The 13,813-nt window shown below is 41.9% G+C and overlaps 1 protein-coding gene across 1 annotated transcript; it reads left to right on the top strand.

Moving 5' to 3' along the window:
• Positions 1-7,122: 7,122 nt before the first annotated feature.
• LOC122647993 lies at positions 7,123-10,774 on the top strand (the record flags this gene model as incomplete). Its single annotated transcript, XM_043841273.1, has 5 exons — positions 7,123-8,071; positions 8,451-8,938; positions 9,026-9,294; positions 9,490-9,912; positions 10,588-10,774. Coding segments are annotated over exons 1-5 (2,316 nt in total), but the record flags the coding sequence as incomplete, so codon positions are not given.
• Between the last annotated feature and the right edge of the window lie 3,039 nt (positions 10,775-13,813).

Genomic DNA, 13,813 nt, shown 5'->3' with positions numbered 1-13,813 from the left:
AAGTACAAAAATGCCCCCAACTAACCCCAAACGACTCACCCTGTCTGGTTTAAATTGCAAATGAACATAAGTCGAAATAGGCATCGATTCGAAGGTTACGACCCTTGACATTGCATCCACATGTATAATAAGAGATAAGAAAACTTTTTAGGACATCCCAAACCCAAAAAAGTACAGAAATGCTCCCAAACAACCCTAAACGACCCACCCTGTCTGGTTTAAATAGCAAATGAACATAAGTCAAAATAGGTATCGATTCAAAGGTTATGACCCTTGACATTGCATCCACACGTCTAATAAGAGATAAGGATACTTTTTAGAACATCCCGAACCCAAAAAGGCACAGAAATGCCCCCAGATAACCCCAAACAACCCACCCGGTCTGGTTTAAATCGAAAATGAACATTCATCGAAATTGGTATCGCTACGAAGGTCACGATCCTCAACTTCATATCCACACCTGTAATAAGAGATAAGGACACATTTTAGAACATCCCAAACCCAAAAATGTACAGAAATGTCCCCAAATAACCCCAAACGACCAACCCAGTCTTGTTCAAACTGAAAATGAAAATATGTCGAAATAGGTATCGATTGCAGGGTCACAGCCCTAAACATCACATCCACACGTATAATAAGAGATAAGGATACTTTTTAGAACATCCCAAACCCAAAAATAAACAGAAATGCCCCCAAACAACCCCAAACGACCCACCCGGTCTGGTTTAAACCGTAAATGAACATAAGTCAAAATAGGTAACGATTCGAAGGTTACAACCCTCGACATTGCAACCACACATCTAATAAGAGATAAGGACACTTTTTAGAACATCCCAAGCCCAAAAAAGTATAGAAATGCCCCCATATAACCCCAAACGACCCACTCAATCTTGTTTAAACCGAAAATGAACATTTGTCTAAATTGGTATCGATACGAAGGTCACGACCCTCAACTTCGTATTCACACTTGTAATAAGAGATAAGGACACATTTTAGAACATCCAAAACCCAAAAAAGTACAGAAATGCCCCCAAATAACCCCAAATGACCAACCCGGTCTGTTTAAACCGAAAATGAACATTTGTCAAAATTGGTATCGATACGAAGGTCATGACCCTCAACTTCATATCCACACGTGTAATAAGAGGTAAGGACACATTTTAGAACATCCCAACCAAAAAAAGTACAGAAATGCCCCCAAATAACCCCAAATGACCCACCCGGTCAGGTTCAAACCAAAAATGAACATTTATCGAAATTGGTATCGATACGAAGGTCATGACCCTCAACTTCATATCCACATGTGTAATAAGAGATAAGGACACGTTTTAGAACATCCCAAACCCAAAAAAGCATAGAAATGCCCCCAAATAACCCCAAACGACCCACCCGGTCTGGTTTAAACCGTATATGAAAATAAGTCGAAATAGGTAACGATTCCAAGGTTACGACCCTCAACATTGCATCCACACGTATAATAAGAGATAAGGACACTTTTTAGAACATCCCAAACCCAAAAAAGTATAGAAATGCCCCCAAATAACCCCAAACGACCCACTCGAACTTGTTTAAACCGAAAATGAACATTTGTCTAAATTGGTATCGATACGAAGGTCACGCCTCTCAACTTCGTATTCACACTTGTAATAAGAGATAAGAACACATTTTAGAACATCCCAAACCCAAAAAAGTACAGAAATGCCCCCAAATAGCCCCAAATGACCCACCCGGTCAGTTTAAACCGAAAATAAACATTTGTCAAAAGTGGTATCGATACGAAGGTCACGACCCTCAACTTCATATCCACACGTGTAATAAGAGGTAAGGACACATTTTAGAACATCCCAACCAAAAAAACTACTGAAATGCCCCCAAATAACCCCAAACGACCCACCCGATCTTGTTCAAACCGAAAATGAATATTTAGAGAAATTGGTATTGATACGAAGGTCACGACTCTCAACTTCATATCCACATGTGTAATAACAGATAAGGACACGTTTTAGAACATCCCAAACCAAAAAAAGCATAGAAATGCCCCCAAATAACCCCAAACGACCCACTCGGTCTTGTTCAAACCAAAAATGAACATATGTCAAAATAGGTATCGATTCCTACCTTACCACCCTCAATATTGCATCCACACGTCTAGTAAAAGATAAGGACAATTTTTAGAACATCCCAAACCCAAAAAAGTACATAAATTCCCCCAAGCAACCCCAAACGACCCACCCTATTTGGTATAAACTGCAAATGAACATAAGTCGAAATAGCTATCGATTCTAAGGTTACGACCCTTGACATCGCATCCACATGTCCAATAAGTGATAAGGACACTTTTTAGAACATCCCAAACCCAAAAAAGTATAAAAACGCCCCCAAATAACCCCAAACGACCCACCCGGTCTGGTTTAAACAAAAAATGAACGTATGTCGAAATAGGTAATCAATTCAAAGGTCACGACCCTCAACATCGCATCCACACATCTAGTAAGAGATGAGGACACATTTTTAAACATCCCAAACCCAAAAAAGTACAGAAATACCCCCAAATAACCTCGAACGACCCACCCGATCTAGTTTAAACTGAAAATGAACATTCGTCGTAATTGGTATCGATACGAAGGTCACGACCCTCAACTTTATATCCACTCATGTAATAAGAGATGAGGACACGTTTTAGAACATCCCAAACCCAAAAAAGCAAAGAAATGCCCCCAAATAACCCCGAACGACCCACTCGATCTGGTTTAAATCGAAAATGAACATTTGCCGAAATTGGTACCGATACGAAGGTCACGACCCTCAACTTCATATCCACACCTGTAATAAGAGATAAGGAGACATTCTAGAACATCCCAAACCCAAAAAGTACAAAAATGCCCCCAAATAACCCCAAACGACCTACCCGATTTGGTTCAAACCGAAAATGAACATAGGTCAAAATAGGTATCGATTCGAAGGTCACGACCCTCAACATCGCATCCACACGTCTAATAAGAGATAAGGACACTTTTTAGAATATCCCACACCCAAAAAAGTTCAGAAATACCACCAAATAACCCGAAACGACCCACCCGGTCTGATTTAAACTGCAAATGAACATTTAACAGAATTGGTATCGGTATGAAGGTCACGACCCTCAACTTCATATCCACACGAGTAATAAGAGATAGGGACACATTTTCAAACATCCCAAACGAAAAAAAGTATAGAAATGCCCCCAAATAACCCCAAAAGACCCACTCAATCTTGTTTAAGTAAAAAATTAACATATGTCGATATAGGTATCGATTCGAAGGTCACGACGCCCAACATCGCATCCACACGTCTAATACGAGATAAGGGCATTATTTAGAACATCCCAAACCTAAAAAAGTACAGAAATGCCCGCAAACAACCCCAAATGTCCCACCCAGTCTGGTTTAAACCGCAAATGAATATAAGCTGAAATTGGTATCGATTCGAAGGTTTCGACCCTCAACATCGCATCCACACGTCCAAGAAGAGATAAGGAGACTTTTTAGAATGTCCAAAACCAAAAAAACTGTAGAAATGCCCCCAAATAACCACAAACGAACCACCCGGTCTGGTTTAAACCGAAAATGAACATATGTCACGAAGGTCACGACCCTCAACTTCACATCCATACATGTAATAAGAGATAAGGACACATTTCAGAACATCCCAAACCCAAAAAAAGTACAGACATGCCCCCAAATAACCCCTAACAACCCACCCGGCTTGGTTTAAACCGAAAATGAACATATGTCGAAATAGGTATCGATTTGAAGGTCACGACCCTCAACAACGTACCCACACGTCTAATAAGAGATAAGGACATTTTTTAGTACATCCCAAACCCAAAAAAGTATAGAAATGCCCCAAATAGCAACAAACGACCCACCCAGTTTGATTTAAACTGAAAATGAACATATGCCGAAATAGGTATCGATTCGAAGGTCACGACCCTCAACATCGCATCCAACCGTCTAGTAAGAGATAAGGACACTTTCTAGAACATCCCAAACCCAAAAAAGTAGAGAAATGCCCCCAAATAACCCCAAACGACCCACCCAATCTGGTTTAAATAAAAAATGAACATTCGTCGAAATTGGTATCGATACGAAGGACACGAACCTCAACTTCATCTCCACACCTGTAATACGAGGTAAGGACACATTTTAGAACATCCCAAACCAAAAAATATACGGAAATGTCCCCAAATAAACCCGAACGATCCACCCGGTTTGGTTTAAACCAAAAATGAACATTTGTCTAAATTGGTATCGACTCGAAGGTCACGACCCATAACTTCATATTCACACCTGTAATAAGAGATAAGGACACATTTTAGAACATCCCAAACCCAAAAAATTACGGAAATACCCCCAAACAACCCCAAACGACCCACCCTGTCCGGTTTAAATCGCAAATGAACATAAGTCGAAATAGGTACCGATTCGAAGGTTATGACCCTTGACATTGCATCCACACCTCTAATAAGAGATAAGGACACCTTTTAGAATATCCCAAACCCAAAAAAGTATAGAAATGCCCCCAAATAATCCCAAACGGCCCACTCGATCTTGTTTAAACCAAAAATGAACATTTGCCTAAATTGGTATCGTTACGAAGGTCACGACCCTCAACTTCATATTCACACCTGTAATAAGAGATAAGGACACATTTTAGAACATCCCAAGCCCAAAAAAATACAGAAATGCCCCCAAATAACCCCAGATGACCCACCCGGTCTGTTTAAACCGAAATGAACATTGTCGAAATTGGTATCGATACGAAGGTCACGAACCTCAACTTCATATCCACACGTATAATAAGAGGAAAGGACACATTTTAGAACATCCCAAACCGAAAAAAGTACAGAAATGCCCCCAAATAACCCCAAACGACCCACCCAGTTTGGTTTAAACCGAAAATAAACATATGTCGAAATAGGTATCGATTCGAAGGTCATGACCCTCAACAACGCATCCACACGTCTAATAAGAGAACAGGATATTTTTTAGAACATCCCAAACCCAAAAAAGTACAAAAATGCCCCAAATAACGCCAAACGACCCACCCGGTTTGATTTAAATCGAAAAATGAACATATGTCGAAATAGGTATCGATTTGAAGGTCACGACCCTCAACATCGCATCCACACGTTTAATAAGAGATAAGGACACTTTTTTGAACATCCCAAACCCAAAAAAGTAGAGAAATGCCTCCAAATAACCCCAAACGACCCACCCAATCTGGTTTAAACCGAAAAGGAACATTCATCGAAATTGGTATGGCTACGAAGGTCACAAACCTCAACTTCATATCCACACCTGTAATAAGAGATAAGGACACATTTTAAAACATCCCAAACCAAAAAATGTACAAAAATCTCCCCAAATAACCCAGAAAGACCCACCCGGTCTGGTTTCAACCAAAAATGAACATTTGCCTAAATTCGTATCGATACGATGGTCATGATCCTTAACTTCATATTCACACCTGTAATAAGAGATGAGGACACATTTTAGAACATCCCAAACCCAAAAAAGTACAGATATGCCCCCAAATAACCCCAAAAGACCCACTCGGTCTTGTTTAAATCGAAACTGAACATATGTCGAAATAGTTATCGATTCCAAGGTCATGACCCTCAACATCGCATCCACACGTCTAATAAGAGATAAGGACACTTTTTAGAACATCCCAAACCCAAAAACGTATAGAAATGCCTCCAAATAACCCCGAACGACCCACTCGGTCTTGTTTATATCAAAAATGAACATTTGTCTAAATTGGTATCGTTACGAAGGTCACGACCCTCAACTTCATATTCACACCTATAATAAGAGATAAGGACACATTTTAGAACATCCCAAACCAAAAAAAGTATAGAAATTGGCCTAAATAACCCCAAACGACCCACCCGGTCTGTTTAAACTGAAATGAACATTTGTCAAAATTGGTATCGATACGAAAGTCACGACCCTCAACTTCCTATCCACACGTGTAATAAGAGATAAGGACACATTTTAGAACATCCCAAACCCAAAAAAGCGCAGAAATGTCCCCAAATAATCCCAAACAACCCACTCGGTCTTGTTTAAAGCGAAAATGAACATATGTCAAAATAGGTATCGAGAAAAAAAAAAGAGAAGAGAAATAGGAGAGAGAAGCTCTGGCGATTTTGAGAGTGAGGGTCTAGGTGGTTGCTCTTCGTGATGGCCAGCAAGCCGTTAGCTCCGGCTAATGGTCCTCCCCCTCTTCTCAGTCCGAGAGGGAGGGAAGGTGGGGGGAATGTGAGTGGTTCGGGTGAGGGTGGTGTTGGAGCGGCTGCCCTTGGTGATTTGGGGGGTGGTGAGTGGCCTGTTCTTGGTGGTTCTGTAGGTGGTGCTGATGTTTTGGGCTTGGATGATTCGGTGGTGCAAGGTGAAGGCAATGGTGGTAGGCTGCTGCATGTTGGAGGTCCTTCGGCTGTGGGGGAAAATATTCTTGTTTTGGATGATCCGTTGGAGGAGGGTGCTGGTTCTGGAGTTCTTTTACAGCAGCAGGAAGGTTCTTCAATTGGTGCATATGAGAAGACAAGGAAGAATGTTGGTGTTCCATGGTCAGCCCTCTTTTCCTCTTCTTCTCCTTCGATGTATGGAGATGGGCTGAAACTGTCTTATATTGAACCTGAAGAGATTGATGGTGCTTTGGCTGCGAAATGCCCGGATTCGATGATTAAGAAAGGTCTTGAGAAGTGGAAGAACACCCTTATGGGTCATTTTATCGGGGCAGACCTAGCTTCACCTTTGCTCGTGATATGCTGTTAAAACAATGGAGAATTTCAGGCCATGTGGATGTTAATTTATTAGAAAGTGGTTTTTTCATTTTTCGTTTCAGTCTTGAAGATGATAAAGTTAAAGTTCTTGAAGGGGGGCCATGGTATGTGCAGAGGAGACCATTGATTTTGCGCCCTTGGAGTCCGAAGGTGTGCTTGGAAAGAGTTGATTTATGCTCGTGCGGTTTGGGTGTCCCTTCCAAATCTTCCGTTTCATTCTGGTCTGCGATGCGTTGAGTTCGATTGGGAGTGTGATTGGGAAGCCTATTGTCACTGACAAAATGACCCGGTCTATGGAGAGGCTATCTTATGCCCGATTATGTGTGGAAGTTTCTACAGATAGGGATCTTCCCTCTTCTGTTCCAGTCTATGGAGATGACGGTCTTGTTTTTTATCAAAAAGTTGTTTATGATTGGAAGCCCCCTCTTTGTAAGCATTGTAGAGTTTTTGGCCATCTCTTAGATAATTGTTTGTTTGGCAAACAAGACTCAAATATGAATAAGTCACGGTCTAAGAAGGAATGGCGAGTGAAAGGTGTTGCCGGAAATAATGGAGGTGCCATGGGTGGCGGCAATGGAGACGGGCAGCAGGTTCATAATGATGAAGTAGGAGATGAACAGCCGGATAGTGGAGCTGGTGCAAATACAAAAGGATTGGATTCAGTTTCCTTAATTTCTATCAAGAATAAAGGGAATGGGAGTTTCAAATCTGCAGGGAATCATCCGAAGATCAGGGAGCTGTCTCAATCTAATCCTTTTGCCATTTTGGAAGATCTTACGGAGGAGGTGCATTATGATCCTGAAGATTTAATGCTGGATTCGGAATCATGTGCTATTTTATTAGGGAATGAATTACTTGAGGGAGCAGATTTTGAGGAGGATATTCAACCCAATCCGTTAGCAATTATTCCTAAGGAGAAAGATGGAGTCATTGGAGAGTTTTGTGGGGAGAATCCAATCTATAATGGTAACCATGTTAGTGTGGAGCTGGCTAAGGCAAAATCCGTGGAAGATATTAGAGAAGCAACAGATTCTGCTGAGGTGGCGCCTAATCATTCAATGAGACAAACTCCAATTCAAATTCAAAGGAATGGTGCGGCCCATATGGAAGGAGATAACTTATTGGAGGATTCTATTCTATCAAATGAGAAGGAGTCAGCCCCTATGAAATCTCTCACTAATTTTGATAAACTTAGAAAGCAATCTGCTGAGATTCGTGCAGCTCAAGGGCAACTGGGGAAAGGTATGTCCCAACCGAATTTAAATTCTTATTCTTTGCTGGGTCGACCCACGGGGAGGGGGTCCAAGTTCCAAGCCCAACGGGTTCTTATAAACCCGAAAGAGACAAATGTTGCCAAAGGTGTGGGACCTAGTAAAGGGGGAGATGATAGTTCTACCCTTCCTACTAAATGAAGTGCTTAGCTTGGAATGTTAGAGGCATGAATGCCTCTACTAAAAGAATGGAGATAAAGAAGGTGTGTAAAGACCATGAGGTTAAACTGGTAGGGCTTTTCGAAACCAAGGTTAAGTTGGATAATTGTGCTTCTATTTTTGATAGTTTTTGACGGGTTGGAAGTATTTGCATAATGGAGATCTTGATAACTCTATTCGGATCTGGCTAGGTTGGGACCCGTATTTTTATGATGTGGTTTTGGTGCAAAAATCCAAACAGTTCATACATGCTAAGGTGTCAATTGTGGGTACCTCGGTGTTTTTCTTTTGTACTGTTGTTTATGCTCTTAATTCTGTGGTGGCTAGGAAGGAATTGTGGGAGGATGTTGGGGCTATTGCTAGTGCCATTATTAACCCTTGGGCTATACTAGGGGATTTTAATGTGATTCGAAGTAACAATGAAAAAATTGGAAGGGACCCTGTCCGGATTGAAGCTATGGATGATTTTAATTCGTTTATAGATGGTGCTGGGCTTCTAGACTTGAAATGGAAAGGGGAGGCTTTGACCTGGAATAATAGACAAGTGGGAGATGCAAGAATTTGTTGCAAGCTTGATAGGGTTCTGGTCAATTTAGCTTGGATGGATGTGTTTAGATCCTCTGATGCAATCTTTTACCCTCCTGGGCTTTCTGATCATTCTCCAATGGTGGTGGCTGTGGTGGATAAAGCAGATTTTGGCCCAAAACCTTTCAGATTTTTTGAGGCTTGGATTGGTAGAGATGGCTATGATGAGGTGGTTCGGCAGGGGTGGGAGCAGCCTGTGAATTTGGCTCTTAATCCCATTCTTAAGTTTGCGGCCAGATTGAGGAATGTCAAAAAAGGGTTGAGGAGCTGGAATAAGGAGTGTGTGGGGGATGTTTTTCTTGCAGTAAAGGAGGCTGAGGCTGATTTGTTTCAGATCCAGAGGCAGCTTAGTGAGCACCCTGATGAACCGAATTTGGTGCTGATGGAGAAACAGGCTAAAAAGAAACTTTGGGAGGCTTTGGCTACTGAAGAGAAATTTTTGAAAGAAAAGTCAAGGGTGAGACACATTCAGTTGGGGGATGGTAATAATAGCTTTTTCTACAAATCTGTGATTTGTAGGCAGCATAGGAAGCACATCATGGAAATTCAAGGGGAGAATGGAGATATTGTGAAGAATCCTAACCAGATTAAGGAAGAAGCTATTTCTTATTATAAGAAATTATTTGGGACTGATTCGGTTGACAGTGGTTTCTTTCCTAGCTCTATTCCTTTGCAACATGGTTTGTCTCAAGCTCATCAGGAAAGCCTTACTAGGAGAATCTCTAATAAGGAGATTATGGAGGTTGTGTTTGCTTTTAAGAATTCTAAGGCTCCAGGACCAGATGGTTTTGGAGCAGCCTTTTACAAGCATTCATGGGAGATTGTGGGAGAAGATTTGACTCTGGCTGTAAAGTGGGTCTTCATGAAGTCTTACCTTCCTAGTTCGGTTAATGCTACTTTTATCTGCCTTATCCCTAAGACAGGAGATGTAACCTCATTTGCGGGATATAGGCCTATAGCCCTTTGCAATCTCTTTTACAAAATCATTACCAAAGTGTTATCCAATAGGCTGCAAGGAGTGATTGGGCAGGTGGTCAGTGACTATCAGTCTGCTTTCATCAAGGGCAGGTCTATAGTAGAGAATATTTTGGTTTGCCATGATGTGGTTCGAGGGATTGAGCAGAAAGGCACTAGCCCCACAGCTGTTTTGAAGATCGATCTCCATAAAGCTTATGATTCTCTCAGTAGGAGGTTTTTGTTTGAGATTATGGAGAGAATGGGTTTCCCTCAGCAGTTCATTGGTTGGGTGAAGGTTTGTGTGGACTCCCCTTCTTTCTCCATTTTACTGAATGGGAGTCCGGCAGGATATTTTAAAGGAGGAAGGGGTATTCGGCAGGGGGATCCAATATCTCCTTACCTATTCACTATTGCTATGGAAGGCTTTTCGGCTATGATGAGGAAATTGGAGGTTGAAAATAGGATTACTCTTCTCCCCAGGTGCAAGAGGTCCCATCTCTCTCACCTTATTTTTGCTGATGATTTGTTGATATTCGTGAAAGCCACCACAGACTCTATTTCGGCCTGCCTGGGGGTCCTGGGTGATTTTCATACCTACTCTGGGTTGAAACTCAACAGGACTAAGTCCTCTATTATTTTAGGGGGCCTAACCCACACGGCCAGACTGCAACTTTTGGAATTAACGAATTTTGTGGATACCAAATTACCTATTCGGTATTTAGGTGTTCCGCTTGTCTCTCGGAAATTAACTTTTGCTGATTGCAACTCTATTCTGGATCGTGTTAGGAGCAGACTTGATGGATGGAAGGCTCGGCTCTTATCTTTTGCAGGGAGGCTTCAGCTGTTGGTCTCAGTCCTTCAGGGGTGTTATATCTATTGGTCAAGACTCTTTGGTTTGCCTGGTGCTCTCAAGACAAAGCTGGAGTCTATGTTCTCGAATTTTCTATGGGCTGGCCCATCTCTTCATCGTAAGGTACATTACATTTCTTGGGATAGAATTTGTAAGCCTAAGGCTGAAGGGGGCCTTGGAATTAGGAGGATTTCTGATATGAATTTTGCGGGTATCCTTAAGCAAATCTGGAGGATTGCTTCTAGGAAGGACAGCCTTTGGGTTAGATGGGTGTACACCCAATACCTTAGAAATGATTCTATTTGGACTGTTAAGACTTCCCAAAATTGCTCTTGGGTGTGGAGAAAGATTCTTAAGTATAGGGACTTGGCTGAACCCCATATCTATCATATTATTGGGAATGGCCACTCTACTAGACTATGGTTGGATTATTGGCACCCCAAAGGGGTTTTGATTAAAAGGTTTGGTGATCGGATTCGATATGATGTTGGTTCCACCAGGCTTGCCTTGGTTTCTAATCTTATTAGGAATGGCCAATGGCTTTCCCCCCCTCAGGGCTCTTTTGATCTGATTACTGTTTTTAGAGACCTCCCTAGTATTCCCATTGTTAATGGAAGGGCAGATCTTGTTGTTTGGAAAGGTACGGCTAATGGCACTTTTTCTACAAAGTCGGCTTGGGAGAAAGTGAGGAGTAGATCTATAATGGTAGCTTGGCACAAGCTTGTTTGGTTTCTGGTTTTTGCCTAGGCATTCTGTCTTGCTTGGAGATGCACGATGTCGGGCTCCCCACAAAAGACTAGCTTCAAAGAAGGAATATAAATATTGGGCAGAATTGTATTCTTTGTTGGGGAAATTCAGAATGCCATAGCCATTTATTCTTTGAGTGTCCTTTTTCCAGAAACATTTGGGATAGAGTTAGTTCTATGCTTTTCCTTGGTGGTAAAGGCCCGGCTAGCCTCCTCGATGTGGTTAACTGGCTTGTTCAGGTAGTGTGTGTTAATGATAATTTGGATGTTATCCCTAAGATGGCTTTTTGTGCGTCAATCTATCATGTTTGGTGGGAGAGAAATCAGCGTCTCTTCAATAATCAAGCAAGGTCTTATGATGCTATTATCCAAGCTATTAAGTTTGATGTTGTGACTAAGGGCTCTCAAAGCCCTATTTCGGTAGCCTATTCACCTAGGAATCAATTTATGGTCGATATGTGGGGTTTACAGGTGAGATGGGCTGCTGTTATTCCCAAAGCTTGTGTCTGGCCCATACCTCCAGCAGATTTGTTTACTTTGCATTGCGATGGTTCCTTGAGGGGAGATAGAGCTGCTTACGGGGGCCTTATTCGCAATACCTTGGGGGACCCGATTTTGGCTTATGTCGGCAAAGGTGTGGAGGCCTCGGTTCTTCATATGGAGTTACTAGCCATTTACAAGGGGGTTACTCTGTGCTTACAGAGAGAGCTTCGCCATATGTCCATCAGATCTGATTCGAAGGTGGCTATCGAGATTCTTACAGGTGTTTCCAGCTGCCCTTGGAGTGTATATACCTTGAAGTTCCAGATTTTGTCTAGCCTAAACCAGTTGGCTCGTTATGAGATAAGGCATGTTTGGAGGGAGTTGAATCAGCCGGCGGATTTTATTGCTTCTATTGATCTTAGTGATGGGGAAGACTATTTTATATCCTTCGGGTTTTGTTGAGGATCTTAACCGGTTGATTTATGATGATGTCTCCGGTAAGGTCCAGTTTAGACCTCCTTGATTGGGTCGGGTGTCTTTCTCATGTATTACCGAGGGGCATGTCCTCGGGGGGTGTGGGGCCCTTCCTCCCTCTTAGAGTTGTCTAAGGGTTGGAAGTAGGCTGCCTTCTTTTGTTTTCTTTCTTTTTCTTTTATACACATACATCTTACTTATCGAAAAAAAAAAGGTATTGATTCCTAGGTCACCACCCTCAACATCGCATCCACACGTCTAATAAAAGATAAGGACAATTTTTCGAACATCCCAAACCCAAAAAAGTATAGAAATGCCCCCAAGCAGCCCCAAGCGACCCACCCTTTCCGGTTGAAACCGCAAATGAACATAAGTCGAAATAGGTATCGATTCCAAGGTCTCGACCCTCAACATCGCATCCACACGTCTAATAAGAGATAAGGACACTGTGGTCAAGTGCCTAGTGCACTTGGTAGCTAGTGGTGCATAAAGGCCCATTGCTACCAGGAGGTCTTGAGTTCAAGTCTCCTGGTTCTCATCCTACATCCCCCCTTACCTATCAAAAACAAAAAAACAAAAAAAGAGATACGGACACTTTTTAGAACATCCCAAACCCAAAAAAGTACAAAAATGCCCCCAAACAACCCCAAACGACCCACCCGGTCTGGTTTAAACCGCAAATGAACATAAGTTGAAATAGGTATTGATTTGAAGGTTACGACCCTCGACATCGCATCCACACGTCTAAGTAGAAATAAGGACACTTTTAGAACGTCCAAAACCCAAAAAACAACAGAAATGCCCCCAAATAACCCCAAACGACCCACCCTGTCCAGTTTAAACCAAAAATGAACATATGTCGAAATAGGAATCAATTCGAAGGTCACGACCCTCAACATCGTATCCACACATCTAATAAGAGATGAGGACACATTTTAGACCATCCCAAACCCAACAAAGTACAGAAATGCCCCCAAATAAACTCAAAACGACCCACTCGATCTTGTTTAAACCGAAAATGAATATAAGTCCAAATAGGAATCGATTCGAAGGTAATGACCCTTGACATCGCATCCACACGTCTAATAAGAGATAAGGAAACTTTTTAGAACATCCCAAACCCCAAAAAGTATAGGAATTCCCCCAAATAATCCCAAATGACCCACCCGGTCAGGTTTAAATCGAAAATGAACATATATCAAAATAGGTATCAATTCGAAGGTCACAACCCTCAACATCGCATCCTCACATCTAATAAGAGATGAGGACACATTTTAGAACATCCCAAACCCAAAAAAGTACAGAAATGCCCCCAAATAACCCCAAACGACCCACTCAGTCTGGTTTAAACCAAAAATAAATATTCGTCGAAATTGGTATCGATACGAAGGTCACGACCCTCAACTTCATGTCCACACCTGTAATAAGAGATAATGACACATTTTAGAACATCCCAAAC

Source organism: Telopea speciosissima, unplaced genomic scaffold (genome assembly GCF_018873765.1).
Source record: "Telopea speciosissima isolate NSW1024214 ecotype Mountain lineage unplaced genomic scaffold, Tspe_v1 Tspe_v1.0351, whole genome shotgun sequence".
NCBI classification, from domain to species: Eukaryota; Viridiplantae; Streptophyta; class Magnoliopsida; order Proteales; family Proteaceae; genus Telopea; species Telopea speciosissima.
Note: the sequence above shows the minus strand (reverse complement) of the source record. Positions and strands in the feature narration are given on the sequence as shown.